The sequence below is a fragment of the Mus caroli genome, chromosome 13, assembly GCF_900094665.2.
Source record: "Mus caroli chromosome 13, CAROLI_EIJ_v1.1, whole genome shotgun sequence".
NCBI classification, from domain to species: domain Eukaryota; kingdom Metazoa; phylum Chordata; class Mammalia; order Rodentia; family Muridae; genus Mus; species Mus caroli.
Genome location: NC_034582.1, coordinates 108,140,894 through 108,160,628, shown reverse-complemented (window position 1 = coordinate 108,160,628; position 19,735 = coordinate 108,140,894). Strand labels below are relative to the sequence as shown.

The window sequence follows — 19,735 nt, the reverse complement described above, 5'->3', positions numbered from 1 at the left end:
CGCCTCCCCTCCCCTCCATCCCCCTGCTGTTCAGATATCCTCAAGCTCTAGACTTCTGTTTTGCAATTCATCTAATTCTCTTTCACTGAAGTACTTATGTCTCAGGACACATTGCCATCCCTCATGTAATTTAGTGCCACTTCTCACGTAGATTCTTCCAGTAGCTGTCACGTGATACATCTGATCCCTGTTAGCGCTGATAACCTGTAAGCTTTACAATGACAAGGCACCAGTGAATCAGAGGAGGAGTTGTGGGAGTCAGTTCAGTTCCCTCCTTCCACCATGTGGGTTCTGAGTGCGGAACTCAGGTCGCCAGGCTTGGCACCAAGAGTCTTAGCCTGCGGACATTGCTGCTAGCCTTGTTGACATCCTGTTTGTGAAACACAAATGAATATGAGAACCACTGTAGAGCTGACTATCTTTGTGTTGATGTACAGGATGTCATCACCCAGTTACGTGTGATCCAAAGACAGTCTTCCACTTGGTGGATTTTATTCTCAGTGATGTGTTCTGGTGACATTCTTGGTGTCAATATCGTGGAACTTAGATTTTGTGCTCAGTTGCTTTCATTTTATTTTAAATATAACTTCAAAGAAGGTTCCTTAATTCATGGCCATAAAGATACTCTCCTGCAGTCCGTTAAACAATATTTATTTGGTATTTTCATATAGACTTACATTTTCCTGTAGTACATGAAATAGGAGTTAAAAAAAAAACAGACAAGCAAGCAATAGTCTTAGCCACATTTATTCATTCTGCATGCACACACACACACAAGCTCACACATTCTCTCACACACAGAAACATACACAAACACACATACACATATATACTAAAATTATTGTGTATTTATTCGTTTGTTCTAGCACCCTGTAATTCTCTTTAGTTTTAGTTGTTCAGGTATGCATTATTCCATTCCCAAATGTTTTTGTTTGTTTGTTTGGTTGTTTGGTTGGTTGGTTGGTTGGTTGGTTGGTTTGGATTTTTTTGTGTGTTTGGACTTTTGTTTTTGTTTTCCTTTTATCAACCTTTTCTTGCCATACTGAGCTAAGCAGGGCCTCTAATACAGTAACAAATACAAAGTAACAAATATTGTGTTAAATATTGAAAAGAAAAGGGAAGAGAAGATTGCTTACTGTGAGAGGATTTCAGCCTCTCAGAGTCCTGGGTGATGTTTACTGTGGGCTATTCACACATATTCTTTCATCATTGGATTCTTCTTCCCTGCTACTTTGCCAAGGTATTTATTAAAATTGACAAATGATTTGATTTTATAAATATATTTCTGCATCTTGGTGATAATATACATTTCCTTCTAAAATCCATTAACATGGCAATTTAGACCGTTTGCTTTTTAGATATGATGAAAGCCTTGTATTAGTGAACTGTCTCCATCCTGATCAACATTGTTACTGTGTTTTTGGATTACAGTTCATGATTGAGATTATCTTCTATTAGATTTTTATGCACTCCTCTTTTGGATTTTGATATCAAGACTGAACTATTACTATAAACTGGAATCCATTTCCTCTGTTTTGAATCTCTCAAAAATAAAATTCTGTGAGTTTATAAGATGGCTCACTTGCTACACAAGGGTCTTGAGTTCCATCCCCAGCACCCACAGAGAGCCATATGTGGTGACTTGCAGCTGTAACTTCAAGCACTCCTATTGGGAAATTGTAAGTGGGAAAAAGAATATTCTGGAAGCTCTCAGGCTGGCTAGCTTGGAATAGAGAGAGCAACAGAAACAACAAGGTAGATCCTGCGTCTGCAGGGGGGAGGTGAAAACCAACTTCTGAATGTTGTCCTCAACTCCCACATTCCTACTGTGTCCTGAACATGTGCATGCAGACACACATGGACAAGTGCACATAGACCGCAATTCTATAAAAAAGTTGTGTAAATGTAGCTTATTTTTCTCATATTCTTTTTAAAATGTGTGTGTGTGTCTGTGTGTGTGTACACACCCTGAAGGCCAGGGTTGTGATCCACCTTATATCCTGGGAACTGAGTTCAGGTTCTCTGGAAGAGCAGCAAGTGTTCTTAACTGTGGAGCCATGACACAAGCCCTCTTTTCATAGTCTTGATAAGAAGCTCTGGGAAAATTGTTTCTCCTTACATTTTTAGTGTGTAAATTTAAATAACAACGTAGATATTAGAACTAGTTTTAGAACGTTTAATATTTATCGACCTTTTGCCATATAATTTTTTTTCTTTCCACTATGTCAGACTTTAAGTAAAAATAAATTCATAAAGTATGTTAATTTTGTTGGTTGTCATTTGATAAGGAGTTTGGCTAATTGGTTATTAGCAAGAAGAAGGTTGTCATTATTATTATCATTAATTATTCCAATCTTAATTATTGACTTCAACTCTCAAATGTGTTACTTTTCTTTTTCTGTGACAAAACTCCATGACCAAGGCAACTTATAGAAGAGTTTGTTGAGGGATTACAGTGAGTCTATGACCATCATGACAGGGCACCTGGCGACCTGTAGGCAGGCAGGCATGGCAGCAGAGCAATAGCTGAGAGCTTACATCTTCATCCACAAGCACAAAGTAGAGAGAATGAGAGAGATCACTGGGAATTACATGTTCTTTTGAAACCTCAAAATCCACCACCAATGACACACCTTCTGCAACAAGGCCACACCTCCTCCAACAAGGCCACACCTCCTCATCCTTCCCAAACAGTTCCATCAACTCAGGACTAAGCATTCAAATCTATGAACCTATGGGAGCCAGTCTCATTTAAACCTCCACAACATTTCATACTACACAGAAAATTATATCCATATAATTTATTGAGTATGGCTAAAGATGCTTCATCAGAATTCAAGATGCCTTACAGACGTCAGAGACAAAGTGCTGGCAAATACACACATAGGATCTTCATGGGAGGTTAGTGTGATGGTTTGTATATTCTTGGGCCAGGGAGTGACACCATTTAGAGGTGTGGCCTTGTTGGAATAGGTGTGACCTGGTTGGAGTAAGTGGGTCACCGTGGGTGTGGGCTTAAGATCCTCACCCTAGTTGCCTGGAAGTCAGTCTTCCACTAGCAGCCTGTGGATGAAGACATAGAACTCTCAGCTCCTCCTGTGCCATGCCTGCCTGGATACTGCATGTCCCACCTTGATGATAATGGACTGAACCTCTGAACCTGTAAGCCAGCCCCAATGAAATGGTTTTTATAAGACTTGCCTTGGTCGTGGTGTCTGTTGACAGCAGTAAAACCCTAACTAAGACAGTTAGGTAGTGAACCCTTTTGGAGAAGTGCTGAAGAGGTTGCTGCAGAACCAAGCTTCAGGGTCACAGGGTTGAATCAAATGCTAGGGTTGAGTCGACCTGTAGAAGTGAGGTGCAGAATGTGGAGGCCACAGAGCTGAGCTGTAGAGCCAAATCCAGCTGGATAGATATTTTATTCTCCTTATATCTACAAGTTGCTCCTATTTATAACCCTGTTCACATAACCTTTTAAGTGGACAGGAATGATTTTCATCACCTCGGCTTTTAATTAGTGTAATGTCTGCCATGTCTACTCACTGCTGCTCTTCTTCCTGATCAGCCCCATCAGGAGATTATAAAATTTATAGTTATGTCAAATTATGTCAAAGAAGAATTGTTCTGTTTCACTTACTATTTCCATGTTATATTTACGTGCATTGCAGTAACTTGAGGTCTCATTTTCATAGTTTTCCTTATTTTTTCCTCATGAAATTAAAATATTTCTTCAGCCCCATTTTCTTTCATTCCCTCTTTCTTTGACATCAGTCACACATAAGATTGATGTTCCATTTCTCACAATCTTTTATTTGCAAACTTGCCAGATGTTCCTTTAAAGTGTCTTCTGCCATCCATATTTCAATACCTCTCAGGGACATCTGAAACTACAGCTATTACAAAACCTTTTGTGTATTGTTTTCTCTTCTATATAAATATGTATGGTGGTTTTATTTATAAATTAAGCACCACTATGGTGGTATACACCTGAAATCCCCAACACTTAGGAAGAAAGAGAGAGTTCTGAGTCACCCTCTACATGATGTATTGAGACAATAATGTCTTCTTGCAAACAGAGAAGAAATGGGCACAGAAAATACTAATACTTTAAGAACAGTACCTAATAATAAAAAGGAACTTTTATAATAGTGCTATACTAAAGTTGAGTGGTCTCCCAAATATCTTATAGCATCTCTCCACCTTTTCCTTTGAGATGATGCAATGTCTATGTGATGGGCAATGTGAGATGACTAATAAACAGACTATGATATGGCATCCGGCTGCAGGGTGACCTGAACACAGCCTCTGCAAGGCCATGAAAGACACAAATGAGATGGCAACAGAGTGGCTAGCAGGCAAGTAGCTTGTCTATGCTGGGGAGCGGGATAATTTATATTTTTGGAGCACAGAGGAGGAGAACTCCTTGGGCTACTTAGACTAGCATGCAAGTTAAGAATCACACGCTGTTTCTAAAAATTCCCATTGGGAATGTGAAACTGTGAAAGAGAAACTACAGAAGAGGGTGAGCCGCTATATTTAGAACCCCAAAATCAATATTAGAGGAAGTTTAGCGGTAGGACAGGAACACGGAAGCAAAACATTGGGTTTCCCCATGCAATTTTCCCAACTGAGTCAGCAGGGAAGGATTCTGCCTTTTTGTCTCAGCTCTCCTAGCATACACAGTACACACACTATTCTTTGATATGTAATATGTATATGTGTGTATATGTACACATACATACACATAGCTCTCTCTCTCTCTCTCTCTCTCTCTCTCTCTCTCTCTCTGTGTGTGTGTGTGTGTGTGTATCTTTGGCTTTTAGCTGACTTTGTTGTGTTACCACTGCCTCCAGAAGCAGTGCTGAAGTTTTATTGAAGGCTAAGTATGAAAGAGTTAATGCTACATCTTAAGGAAAAAAAAAATCTGTATGTTAAGCACTCTTCCTTCAGTCATGAATCAGTATATCCTGCCTTCTCCAGGCAGGCTATTGTCCTTTGTTGGATATTTAGGTTGCTTCCTGTGGGAATTCCTTCACCCCTGCTGTATATAATGGCACTATAAAGTCATTATACACATTTTTCCTCCTGTTTCCTCTTGGATGATTTCCCAAGGCAGCAGTACATTGCCAAAGGTGGTGTGTGTGTGCGTGTGTTTGTTCATGTGTGTGTGTGTGTGTGTGTGTGTGTTTGTATGTGTAGTGTGGGTATGTGTACATGTTTGAGTGCATATGTGTGTGTGTGGTGTGTGCATGTGTGTCTATATGTGTGTCTGTATTTGTGAGTTTGTGTGTGTGGTGTGTTGATGTGTTTATGTATGTGTACAGTGGTATGTGTATGTGTACATATGTGTGTGTATGTGTACATATGTGTGTGTATGGTACATGTGGTGTGTATGTATGTGTGTGTAATGTGTGTGTGTGTGTGTGGTGTGTGTATGTGTATGTAGAGTGTGTGTATGGGATGTGGTATGTGGTATGTATGTAATGAAATGTGTGTGGTATGTGGGTATGAAATGTGTGTGGGGGTGTCTCTCTGTGTCTCTGTGTATGTGTGTTTGCTCTTGTCCCATTTTCAGTAGCATAGCCATCTGCGATGTAGAAATGTATCAGTTTCCCCAACATTATCTTTTTCATCTTCTTTTGTAATTGGTTAGATATGGAGTGGTCCCTTCATCCTCTTTACTCACAAAGAGTCACTGCCTCTATGTTACAGTTTTGGAAGTGTATTTTGTGAAAAAAAAAATATATATATATTCAGGTCAAAGAACTTAGAGCTAGTGTCCTCTGATATGGGCCCAAAAGAAATCTCAAAAGCTCATCTAGTTCACACACACACACACACACACATACACACACATGCACAGGAGCCCAACCTGCAATGTTCTCTATGTGTTTTCAAGATGCCTCTTGATTGCCCTCTGAAAATTTCCTTGAAAATAAAACTTCTATTTTGGCACACACAGGCCCAACAGCTGTCACTCAAAGAGGATACATCACACGTTTGTGGCTTAGAAACCTTGAGCAGGGAGGGAAGAGATTCTGTTCGCCACAGTGATTCACGATGGTGAAGAGTCTACAGGTTGCACTGGTTTGCCATTACTGTGCAGAGTCACCCAAAGCCAGGGTCCTATCAGCTTATCTATCATTTACTCTCTCATAGTTCTTGGCTTGGGATTTTAAGGGGTGTCTCGGCTGGAGATTCTGGCCATTTGCTGCTGTCAGACGGTAAGCAGCTTGCTCTTCCCGTGGGGCATCCATTTTTCTCTACAGCAAAGCACCTACTAAGTAACTTGACTTTATGTGTGGTGACTTCTCTCAGAAACATACTGGGAAGGAAGTCGGGAGATGTGGGTCGGTGGTGTGGAGAACATTCTGCTCACAGAGAGGTCCTGAATTCGGCTCCCAGCCACCACGTAGGGTGACTCACAGGCTCATAACCAGATGCAGCTCTGGAGACCCAATCCAAGGACACCAGATACCTCTGACCTCCAAGGACACCTTCACGGATGTGTATAAAGCTACACAGAGGCACACGTAGACACACAATTTAAAGTAATAGAGACTTTAAGAGATGCTGCGAGCAATTTGTGGCCTTCACTGCCTTTGACTTGGAAGCCACACCACCGCCTCTATTCATCCAAGCAATGAGCAAGTACCATTTCACACCAGGGGAAGGAAGATGAGACTCTACCCCCTGATGAATGAGTATCAAAATATTTCACCGATGAAACTTAAACAACTTAACCTTGCTTACCAGACCTCACTCACTGTTTAGACTACAGTTCAGACACCAACTTTGCTGGCATTTGGGGCCTGATGATTCTTCTAGGCTGGGGGTGGGGGTGGGGTGGGGGGAATGAGAAGTGCAGGATACTGTGTAGTGTGCCTGGCCTCCACCCACTAGATAGAGCAGCCCCAGTGTGACAATCAAAAATATATCAGACTTTACCAAATGTCCCCCGAGGGGAAGCCACTGAAGAAGAGAAGCCTGTGGTGAGAGCATTTCCTGGTCATGGCCACACAGAACTGAGCTGTGAAGAGTAAGTTCCAGGCTGTCACTGTAGGTGACTTTAGATCAATCACAAGCACATTGTTTTCTGCGTTGTTCATTCACAAGGAGGATCGAGTGTAATTTTTATAAAGGGGTGAATATTTTGTATATTGTGAATCCATAGCTGGGCATTCATTATTATTGTTGCTGTTGTTCTTAATTTATTTATTGATTTACTTATTCATTAGTTTTTATTATCATTCATTTACTTAGTAGGGGAACATTAAAATAATGGTAGGCTTATCATATTTCACTTGAGTGTCCAACACTGGGGAACTGGAAGAGCCGAGGCAGTCTCTCCCTCTCAAATGCTAAGATTATTGGATGTGACACTCTCCCGATGCATTTTTCTTTCTTCATGAAAGCCAAGAACAGGTTATACTGCTACATTCACGAGCAGTTGAAGGAATAATTTCCCACTTGTAACTTGTATTCTTTTTGTGTGTGTGCATTGTACAAGCATTCCACATCTCAGCTGTCCATGCCCCATGTTCATCTCCAATAGACTGTAACTTCACTTGGTTGCTTTTGTGAGAAGGAAGTGTCCTGTCTACCTGATGCCTTATGACCCTTCTCATCCTGAAGACTATGCAACTGAAAAGCAGACTTCCTGCCGTGGTGTGTGTGTAGATCTCATGTGACCTATGACCATTCCCGATGATAGCCATGTGTACTCTGGGTAATGATTACCTGCACTTGGAATTGAAGTCTGTTTGCTCAATTCCGTAGTAGGGTCTGCACCACCCACTTCCTGCCAGTGTGGCTTCCTGAGAAGGTTCACAGAGTGACACTATTTTCTTGGGTTTTATGGTATGCTTCTTCTGTGTGTCAGCAAAATACCAGCCACATATCATCTGGCCACTCATGAGGCAGCAGTTTTAGAAAATTAAATGCAAATTAGTTCAGGATATGCTCTTCTGTCTGTGGGGGGAAGTGGGTGTGTCCAACCAAGTAGTATGGTTTGTGAAATTTCCCAAGAAGTGTGTGCTAGCCAAGAAGTGTATGCTAGCCTCTGCATGTGCAGTGATACCAAGAGTAAAAACAGTGAGAAACTGGCTTGCTTTCCTACGTGGGTATCACACGTTAGGCACTTCGTTGAGAGTTTCTCGTGCATTATCTGAAGTACAGGAGACTCACGTGTTGAGCTAGTTTACAGTGAGAAAGCAGCAGCTGTCATAGGCTAAAAAGCTTGATCACAAGGCTGCTCAAACCCCACAGGCACAGCTCCTAGATCCCATAGTGTACCATCATCTTTGCTCCATTAGTGGATTTTATTTTTCACTTTTAAAAAAAATTAACTCTTACCTATGGCATAATTCTGCCATGCTACCACCATCAAATGTGAACAATCTTCTTTTGGGGGGTCTTCTGAAATTATATAAGAAGAAGTTAGATATGCTACGGCATATTCTTAACCTGTGGGTCACTACCGCTTTAGGGGTTGCATATCAGATAGTCTGCCCATCAGATATTTATGTCACAATTCATAACAGTAGCACAACTATAGATATGAAGTAGCAACACAGTAATTTTTTGGTTGGGGGGTCACCACACCGTGAGTATTAAAGGGTCACAGCTTCAGGAAGGTTGAGAATCACTGTTCCATAGAATTCTAAATAGAAAACAAACTATGTATATTTGCATGGACATATGATATGAAGTTTATACTTCTAATGCATGCATTTCTAAATTTTATTTATACAGAATACTACACAGCACATAGTCATTAGTGAATCTCTCTATCTATAAATCAGCTGAGCACCCTGCATGCCCAGCCCTTGTTTTGAACCAGCCAGAACGCTGAGTCATTTTTTAATTAAAAAGGTCTTTCTTGTCCATCCACGATTATGTAAGAAATTTATTGTTTGGAGGAAAGGCAAAATAATTGGCTTTTTTTCATTTAAAAATTACAACTGATTGAGGACTATTCTAAGTATTGGGCCATATGGCAGTTAATAAATTAAACACAGTCCCTACTTTTATAAACAAAGAAGACTAAGTATAAAATACACAGAGCTTCAATTTTAGAGATATCTGTACAGACCTTGTCCCACACATTTACACAGCCTGATATTTTTATTAAATATGCAAAAAGCTAAATTCTGATCTCCCTTCCAACATATTTCAACAACAAAAACATCAACCACCAGGGCATAGTTAAGTTTTATGGTGCAGAATTATGGATTAATTCCTATAAAAGAAAACTTTAAATTCCTTGAAATGTCCTAACTCTTATGCCATTGGGAAACTATTCCAGACCTTTATGTGACATTTTTAAAAAATGTACAGAGGGAAGGGACATACTTGAATGGTATACTTTTACCCTGCTTAAAAAAAAATCATGCTGTTGCCTCTAAACAATTATTATATAAACTGTCATTTGAAAACATGATAAAAAATGTGCAGCCATAAACTGTGGGAAAAGATTACTGTAGACCGAGTTGATTTTGTTGTTAGTGAAAAAAAAAATCCCTAGTGTTGCTTTTCTCATTTCAAATACATGTTTTATCTATAATTTTTTCTAGGAAAAATCATTTTGTTTTCTTGAAGAACTTTCCTTCCTTAAATTTTAGAAGCTTCTATCCCTGCAAAACATCATGTCTCCCATTTCCATGGGTTAGGCAGATAATAAAGGCATATGACATAGAAATTTTACTTGATTATGAATAAATAAATAGAATGTAATGAAGAAGGCAGAGAATGCTTCCTACAAACGGGACAATATGTTGTGAATAGATTCTGTATTACTTATTTTATGGTATGATAATTACCACAATATTATGCACTTTACTGAGATTCTGAGGACCAGAGTCTGGACATGGCTTTGCTGGTGTTGGGTAGAGATAGATCTCACTTGATTGCCAGCCTGAAGAATAATTGCCTTTCTGCTCCTCATATTGATGGCAGGTATTAACCGTGACATCTGCTTCTATTTTTGCTATTAATCTTCATATGTTTGAAGCTGACGGTCTTACCTTGACCTAAAGGCACGCTTGTCAGGAGATGGGGGATCACTAGAGGGAACATTACAGTCTGTCTACCACAGGTGATGGGGGGAGAAACTCTGCCAGGTTGGTGTGTGAAAATGGTGGAGAGGCAACGAATGCGAAGACATGGCTCTGTGGAAAAAAGCTCACAGAAGGCAAGGGAGCAGCTTGAGCTCAGGTGTGTGAGGGAGCCAGGCTCTCAGCTGTGTGAGCTTGAGGTCAGTGGGAGGAGAGGTCTCAGAGCACCAGTCCCCAACCTGGGAGTTGCGACCCCTTTGAGGTCAAATGACCCTTTCACAGGGGTCACCCAAGACCATCAGGAAATATAGATATTTACAATTCTATTCCTGGCAGTAGCAAAATTACAGTTATGACGTATCAATAAAAATAAGCTTATGGTTTGGGGTCACCACAGCATGAGCAACTATTTAGAGAGCTGTGGCATCAGGAAGGTTGAGAACCACTGTCCTGGGGGTAGAGAATGGGTATGCAAGCAGCTGTGAGACAAACTGCCTCATGGGATGCTATTGGAGAGTGGGGACTCATGAAGGGGTTACTAAAAGGTGTGTGAAGGAAGGCTCAGATCATCAGCATGCAAACTGTGATCTCAACAAGGATGACAGCAATGGGCAGGTGAAGGGGGATGGAGAGAAGTCCACCAGGCCTCAAAACCACTCAAAGAATCATGGGCGACTGAAGCTGGGAGAGCAAGAACTGGTTTCCCAGAGAAGAGCACACCAATTGATTGCCAAGTGCCAAAGAGTCAGCCCTGAAAACACACACACACACACTCACAGTCATACACACACACCATAAACACAGTCACACACACACATATGCACATACACTCACACACACACAAACACACACACACTCACACACAGTCATACACACACATACCACACGCATATACCATACCACACCACATACTCACATACACATACTCTATACACACACAATACACACACACACACACACACATTCATACACACAGTGTGTGTAACATTATTCAGACTGAAGAAGATATTTTAGGAATATGTATGTGTATGTATGTATAATATGTATTTATACTTATAAACACATATATTCATATACTTATATACATATATATACATATGTTGATGCAATAAAAATTAGTGGAAAATAGAGACCATGAACTTGAAAAAGAACAGGAAGGGTATATAGCAGGGTTTGCAGGAGAGGGGAGGAAGAAATGTAATTATAGTATGATCTTAACATAATTAAATAAAAAAGACTATAGAGAAAGAAAGGGTGTGGAATTAGGAAGGAGGGGAAGTGAGGAGGGCCTGAGAGGAGGACTGGAAGAGGAAAGTAGGATCAAATATATTGTATGAAAAATTATTTTTAAAAAGACTTTAGAGCAGTGCCCCGTGACTCACAACTTAACTTAACACGTAGTGCTCATTTTAATTATGATCAGTTCATCATCTACTGCCTGCAGTTGTGGGAAACGCACTTTGCGATGACCAAGTTCAGTAACAGCCCGTCTGGCCAACGCCATGAGGGTGTGAGGTAGAGAGATGTAGGGAGAGAGACCAGACTGGAAAGGGGTTTCTCTTCCACACAGAAGGCATTTAGGGAGAAGTCGAAACAAACATCAAACTTGGATGAAGGAATTTGAAGGCTATCTCCCAGCAACTCTCGGGCCAATCAGACTGTTCCACTGTCTCCAACACAACTGTCAGGAGACAGAGAGTCTGCCAAATGTAGCTCGCCCTCCTGCATCCCTTTTGAAAATGAAGAAAATCTATCAGATTTGCTAGACGGCACCAAGTCACAGTAAATGGATGCACAAAACAATTACAGAATGACTTTTGAGATGGTTCTTGCTTTCAAAATCGAATTGTTGAAATGTGAAAAGGCTTTGAAAAGCTCTTAGCACATGCAGACATGCTCTGCGACTTGATGCAGTTTCTCTTCTCTTTTTCTCCTTCCTTGCTACTCCTCTAATCCCCTAAACACACACACACACACACATACACACAGTGTCACTCACACGTGCACATACACACACCACACATCACTTTGAATGTTTTTTAAAAAAATGAACATGATGTAAAACATCTGGTATACATTTATATCTTTCTTCATATTTATATGTGTGCCTATATGAGTAGAATCTTTGAAACCTAGAGCAATAATACTGAAATTTTCCGATAGAATTAGAGTTTCCTTTCACTAATCTGCAAGCACAACATAAAAAACACTGAAGACAAAGTGGCTTAAATGACAGAAATGTATTTTCTAATAGTTTCAGAGGCCAGCAGTCTAAATGCTTTGGGGACAAGTACTGTAGTGGGTGGGGCTCTTGCAGATGGCCATCCTCTCCTTTTGTCTTGTCATGGCCCTTCCCTTGTGTGTGGTGTGGTGTGTGGGTGTGTGTTTGTGTGTGTGTATGTGTGCGTGCCCATGCACACACACACACAGGTAAGCACACTGAGAGAGATAGCTCCGGTATCTCCTATCTTGGGAGGACGCTGGTCATGCTGAATTAGCGTTCCACTGTGATGGCCCCTTTCAATTTGAGCCACTTCCTGACAGTCCTTGTCAGTCTTTAATTGTACTCGCATTGGAAGCTAAAGGTTCCCTGCAGGACTATTGAATGAAGCCCATAGCATTTCCTGAGCTTGGATAATATATTTAGATGTTTATTTCTGATCATGAGAGTGATGCTATTTCTCTCATGTGATCATAGTGTAATTGTGCAATACATTATGCATTCGCTGCAAACAAATATTTATGAACCAGAGAGAAAAGATGCTTCCACTCAGAGGTTAGCAAGTAGCCTGACTGCACTGACATCGGCTCCCCTTCACCCACTACCACTAGTCTCATAGCAGCTAGGTGAACATCTGCGTGTATAGTGCATTGTCTACAGGAAAGAGGCAATGAACTTGTGAAGTTGTTTTTTTTCACTATGAGGGTTTGCAATATTCACTGTCCTGAGGGGATATATTTATCTACCAATGGGTTCACTATAAGCCCCACCCTGTGAAAAACAAGACCAAAGGTGTTATATTCTCACTGGACCAATTTTATTAAGTTGAATGGTAACTCCTCAAAAATAAGTCCCCACTTAGCTTCTGCTTCCAGTTTTCTGTTCTGACGACCTTTACACATGAACTATGAGGGAGTAAAAGCAAAATAAACCCTTTCCTCCCCAAATTGCTTTTGGCTATTCCAGCAACAAAAATCCTAAGACAATTGTTTTGTCACAACAATAGAAATCCTAAGACAATTGTCTTAATTGAGAAGAGGCTCTTTGTATTGTTTCTTGAGGAAAATGTTGAATGTCTTGTCCTTGCTAACCATAGCGGCTGTGAAAAGAAGAGACAAGCTGAAGAAGAACCGAGAACCATCATCCTTGATGAGCCAGGGAATCCTGAGCCTCAGCAGATGGCAAAACAAAATCTTCAGAGTGGGTCTGTCCCTCTGAGTTTTGTGTATTGAAATAGTATGTGTGTATGATTGTGTGTGTGGTGTGTATGGTGTAAGGTGAGCCTATGGGAGGTATATAGGTTATATATAGGTTATATAATATAACCTATATATATATATAAGGAGGAGGCCTCATGTAAGGATCTGGTATCCTTACACAGAGATTAGACAACTAGCTTGTTCTTTTTCTGCAGTGAACCAGAAAGAACAAGAACTCAGCAATCTAAAAGCTAGAAGAGGGCTCTTGCTGTAACCTAGCCATGCCAGCCCCCCCTCCCCGCCATGTCAGACTTCCAGCCTTCAGAACTATGAGGCATGAGCTCCCAGGCTTGGAAATAGCAGTCCAAGCAAAGCAATATTATGAATTTCACCATTACAAACACATGCCTAGCAAGAAGGCCAATGTTTGGCTAGACATAGTTTTGCTGAGACAGTCTAGGATAGAATTCATGAACCCTCAACCATCTCTCCAGTCAGATTATCCAGCACAAAAGATGATACCCAGGAAAGAACTCTTAATGATTGTTTACCTATTGGCATGGATCGCTGTGATGAGTATCACAGGCTTACAAAGTTTTTAAGGATGTTGTGCCAGTAGAAATGCTACCATTAGGACGAGCAAGGAAACATCACTCAATTCTGATTTGGATGATAAATTTGGGACTATGGGTTGATAATAGGTGAGATCTGGGGCCTATAGTTAGTGTAGAGTGGGTGAGAACTTTTTCGAGAAATGTGAGGTGTTTTTGCATGAAGCATGGGTGTGACTTGGCAAGGAGGCAAGCAAGAGAGTGTAATAGACTTAATGGTCATTTCTGAAAAAAATAAATGTGTCAAAGTTCTAACCACGAGAACTAGCGAGTCCTACCTTATTTGGTAAAAGGCTTCTGCATATGCAATTAAGTGATGGCTCTTAAAATAAAGCATCCTTTCTTACTTAGAAGGGCCCAGGCCCAACAGTAAGTGTCCCTATAAGAGTGGCGCAAAGGCAGATACGATAGGAATAAGGAGTTTAAGCAACATTATGGCAGATTAGAACAATTCAGGCAACAGTCGAAGTGTGCAGTTATTCCCCAGAAGCTAAAGAGGCAGGAAATAATAGATTTTTCTTCAGAGCCCCCATGAAGGCTCACAGGCTGCTCACACCCTGGCTGTCAATTTTTTAACGAACACATTTCTGTTGTTTGAAGCCACTGGCTTTGTGTTAACCTTCTGCTGTGGCCACAGGAATGGAATATATCCATAGGCTATGCACATAAAGACAAGAGACCCAGAGAGACTGTCTCCTCCAACACTAGTCCTATGCTAGTTGCTTTATCTTGACTAAAATCTTGAGTCCTTTGACCTCTCAGGCAGTCTTTCACACGGATCTTTGTGTGTAGACAGGTAAGGCAAAAGGTAGGCCAATGGCAATGGCAGACTGAGCTCCCATGTGTGACATCCATCTTCCTATATGATTTCCATCATTTCCCTCCATTGCCGCTCTTTCTCTTTCTTCCGCATCCCTCTCACCGGCTCCACACTCCTGTGGCTGTCTCCTCACTAGCTCTGCTTCTGTTGTCACTGTTCTACAACTTCTGTTTCTTCAGCAGTTAATCATGAAGTCTCCTAAACAAAGATAGTTCTTCCATAAGCTATATAAGCGTTCCTCCATCAAATAGCAATTAGTCATAGCGTTCACATGTTATAGTTTCTATCTGTGTTGATGTGTTTGTCCGTTTATGCACACCATGTGCATGCAGGCATCCTCAGAGACAAGAAAGGGGCCTCAGGTTTCCAGGAACAATAGATGCAGGGGTTTGTGAGTTGTTATCATGGATGCCAGGAACTGAACTTGGGTCTTCTGCAAGAATAGTAATTCTTAACATCAGAGAAATCCCTTCATTCCCAGCACTGATGTTTAAAAAACATATATCACATATGATATTGTTTAAAATAACTTTAAGATTGAAAGTGGTGGTCGTGCGTACATAAAGGGGAGATGAGCAAGGTATGTAATGGAGGAAGGGAGGATGCGACCACAACCCGGCAAGCCAGGAGAAGGAAGAATCTTGGAACACAACCTACTCAGTTCTAGATGGCAGGGTCTCCAAGGCTGAGAACACAGTCTTGGGAGTTTGGATGCAAAGTCAAAGAGCAGAATTTCCAAATGTCATCTCTGAGTTGAGCAAAATTGTCAGTGGAGTACAAACAAAATATAATGGAATAATTTTTTAGAGTACTTGAACAATAAAGGGTTATTATATTATTTGTATATTATATTATGTTATATATTACATATAAGATATTTATTTATGTCATTTTATATTTATATTATACATAATAATTTATTTGTAATGTGTGTGTAGTTTGCATATTACATATAAATATATAAATATATAATTTACATGTAACGCCTAAAATATATAAGTATATAAATATAAATATATTATGTAAATTCTATATGATAAAATATATAATGTATCCACATTTTAGTCTTCATTCTTCTTGAGTTTCATGTGTTTTGCAGATTGTATCTTGTATCTTGGGTATTCTAAGTTTCGGGGCTAACATCCACTTATCAGTGTGTACATATCATGTGAGTTCTTTTGTCATTGTGTTACCTCACTCAGGGTGATGCCCTCAAGGTCCATCCATTTGCCTAGGAATTTCATAAATTCATTCTTTTTAATAGCTGATTAGTACTCCATTGTGTAAATGTACCATTTCCTGTGGTTCAGTCATATAACACAAAGGAGTGTGGGTGCCTAGGCACTGAGTTTGCAGTCTGTGAGAACAGAGTATCCCACTGAACCTTGAACACTGTTCTCCTAGAAATGAAAATGTTTGCTGTCCTCATAGTGTCCTTGTGCCTTGGTCATTGCTGTACCTTCCCTGGATATGAATATTGATGCATAGCTGGCTTTTATGGCTGCTGATGACCAGTGGGATAGTGGATAGCAGAATATGTCTATGACTTAAACTATAAAGAGAAAAATATTGGGAGGAAATATTTAAAAAACTATTTCACTTACATGTGAGGAATGGTACTCTAGATTGTCCTATCTATCCCCTAGGTGTTTTGTTTTGTTTGGTTTGGTTTGGTTTGGTTTGTTTTTGTTTTTGTTTTATACTCAAAGTTGTCACTTAGAAATGCATGTTAATTTAAATACGTGATTTGCCAAATTTAGTTTAGTAGTGGGAGGGAGTTGCATTATCGCATATTCACATGCATTCTTTCCAGTGTTGGATATGTTGAAGTGTCACTAGTTTGACACTACCTCTTCAAACTTTAAATAATATAATAATATACTTAAAAACTCATAACTGTTCCAACAGTGTTTGCTAAGTTCTGCACCATGGGGTGAAGATGAAGTATGGATTAGAAACACCAGCATTCTCAATGCCAAGTTTGGTATTCTGCTTAAATTGCTATTATTTTCTTTGGCATTGAATTTCGTCAGTAAAGAGGAACAGAGGTTGCTATGAAGAGACAGGAGTTACAGGTCAAATTTGCAAATGCTGAGCTGTGCCGATTATGTCACAGAGTATTTCAAAATTAATATTTGCCCTTTTTGTCCTGGCAAGCTTATATTTCTAAGAAATAATGAGCTGGGCTGTTTTTTTTTTTTCTTCCCCTTTTTGAGTGAGCAAACGCCCAGTAGAGTATTTTTGGCACTTGAAAAGGCACATTGACTACTTCAAGTTCCCAAAGCTTTGTCGCTGACTTCACTTTTCCTTGGGAGAAGACTGTAGAGTCTCCTCCCATAAGTTCAGAAGCACAATGATAAAAACAAGCCATTTCATCCAGGCGCCCTGTGCCTAGAACAACAGACTTCTAAATCACCCTGCTGAAGCAGGGTGCCCACAAAGTAAAATCTTCCTCTGTGAAAGCACAGGGTACAGGCGCCGTGAGAAAAGTGTAAAGAGTCTAGGCTCTGCAAAGATAAACAGTAAAGCCATACCCAATCTACAAAGCCCTGCTTCTATAGAGTGAAGCACTCCTCTGGCATTAACGCTGTAGGTGCAGAAGAATTTACCCTTTATTTTTCTCCCCATTGCCAACAGAAACAACAAACAAACAAGCAAAAAAGCCCACTAGCTGTTGTCTTCTTGGGTCTTTGTTCTATTTTTCATGGTTGGCATTTATTGATCATGAAGGAAGAAAAATCAAAATGCAAAAGTGGCTTGGGCAGTTTCATCTAGAATTTTTTTTTTAAAGCAATGCATCATCCCCTTAACCTTCTATCCTACAAAGCATTGCTTTCTGAAAGGAAAAATGATACTGATTTCCTGGGCTATGACTTTCCTCCCTCCTCATCACGGAGTTTTTAACACACATTTCACATGAAAACCATGTCAAGAACAGGGCACCCTTCAAACCATGTGCACGAGTAGCTTAGAATCTTACTCTGTAAGCAAAGACAAATAGAATTTAAGCCACTCTATAAGATAGTAACTAGGTAAAAGCCCAGCATCTTGATCAAATCCAGAGCCTTCCCTTACAACTCAACATGAGAGACCTACCTGCCTGGAACCTCAAAAATCTCTGTGAAGTGAAGGTACCATTGGTGACAGTCTCCAGGGGTTGCTTTGAGGAAGATGAAGGCAGTGAATTGTGCATATGAGTATCTAGACCAGTGCCAGGGCACACATAAGTACTTTAGATGAAGTGCCTATTATTTTTTATCAACACTGATAAAGAGATTAGTTATCATGTCAAACAAGGTTGGTTTTTAAAAACTCATCTGTAACAAATATATTATGCCCTTACATTAAAACCTGTAAATATGGACTATGTTTTTAATTCTTGAATAGGTATTTTGAGTTGTCTGGCGTATAATGTTGGCCTCCCAGGAGCGAAAATATTTTCCGGGCCTTCAAGTGAACAGTTTGGGTATTCAGTGCAGCAGCTTACGAACCCACAAGGCAACTGGTAAGACTATTCTCCTCTTCACTGTTTCAATTAAAAGATTGTGTAAAATGGAATATTTGAATCCATTTGTTTATCCAAATAGTTGAATGAATATACTGTTAATAGATAGTGCTTTAAAATCATTCTTACACAGTCTCACTGGGTAACTCTGGCTGGCCCAGAACCCTTAGGTATATGCTTGCCTCTCTCTCCAAGATGTGCTGGGTGGACTTAAAGTGCACTTGGTTCTTTTGTTCTTTTGTTTGCTTTTCCTCTTTTTAAAATCATTTCCTTTGACTATTGATAACTGTGGACTGATAATTAATGGGATAGCATGCGAGCGTCCGACTCGCCAGCAAGAAAGATGCCACAACAGGATCCTTCTGCACACGTATATTGGAAGAGATTGATTGCAGAGGCGAAAAGATCCTAGCCCCAGAACTGGCACTGCTTATATAGGCCTAGGAGAGGCGTGTCTACACCCGATTGGTTATGCTTTCAGTACCTCATTTGCATGCCTTGGGCCAGGCAGTGACTTGGCAAAATCTCTACCGCACATGCGCACATTGGTCATTTACCCAAACTTATGAGTGGTAGCCAGCGCCACCTTGTAATGGCGTATGTGGCTTCCCACAATACCATAGTGATACTTTTTTGTAGGGAGAAAGCCCAGATAGAAAATTTCCTCCAAAAATTCTACTACCAGTGTTGATAATTAGCATGGTAGATTAAAAAAATAGACAGATGAATTTCGCCTTCGTTCCTTAAGCTTTGAGCTAATCTTCCTTGAGCTTTAAAGGTAATCATCTCACTGACCTTATTTTGATGTCCTTTCTGGAAGGCAGAACAACTTCCTAAATATCCTCCTTCTGCAGGGCTTTGCCCCCTCTGCTCTGAGTCAGCTTTCAGTGTCCCAGGTAGCAAGAGTCCTTAGATCAATCCATAGAAAACATACAAATTTGCCTTCCTTCAGCACTGTGTTCTGCCATGAAGTGCTTGTCTTAATTATGATGACTACTGCTGTGCTAAAACACCATAACCCAAAGCAAGCAGGGAAGGGAAGGCTTACTCAGCTTTTATTTTCACATCTCACTTCATCATCAAAGGAAATCGGGCAGGAGTTTAAGCAGGGCAGGAACCTGAAGCAGGGGGTGATGCAAAGGCCAGGAAGGGGTACTGCTTACTGGCTTGCTCATGATGGCTTGGTTAGCCTGCTTTGTTATAGAACCCAGGACCACCAGTCCAGGGATGGCACCACCCACAATAGGCTAGACCCTTCCTTCCCCATCAATCACTAATTAAGAAAATGTCCTCAGCCGGGCGTGGTGGCGCACGCCTTTAATCC

The 19,735-nt window shown here is 40.4% G+C and overlaps 1 protein-coding gene across 2 annotated transcripts in view; it reads left to right on the top strand.

Moving 5' to 3' along the window:
• Itga2 (integrin subunit alpha 2) overlaps positions 1 to 19,735 on the top strand; it is a 93,027-nt gene that overhangs the window by 8,963 nt on the left and 64,329 nt on the right. For both annotated transcript variants that reach the window (XM_021180415.2, XM_029468487.1), the window contains exon 2: positions 18,294 to 18,411. In XM_021180415.2, coding sequence (XP_021036074.1) covers positions 18,294 to 18,411 — 118 coding nt within the window. The remainder of the gene's footprint in view (positions 1 to 18,293; positions 18,412 to 19,735) is intronic.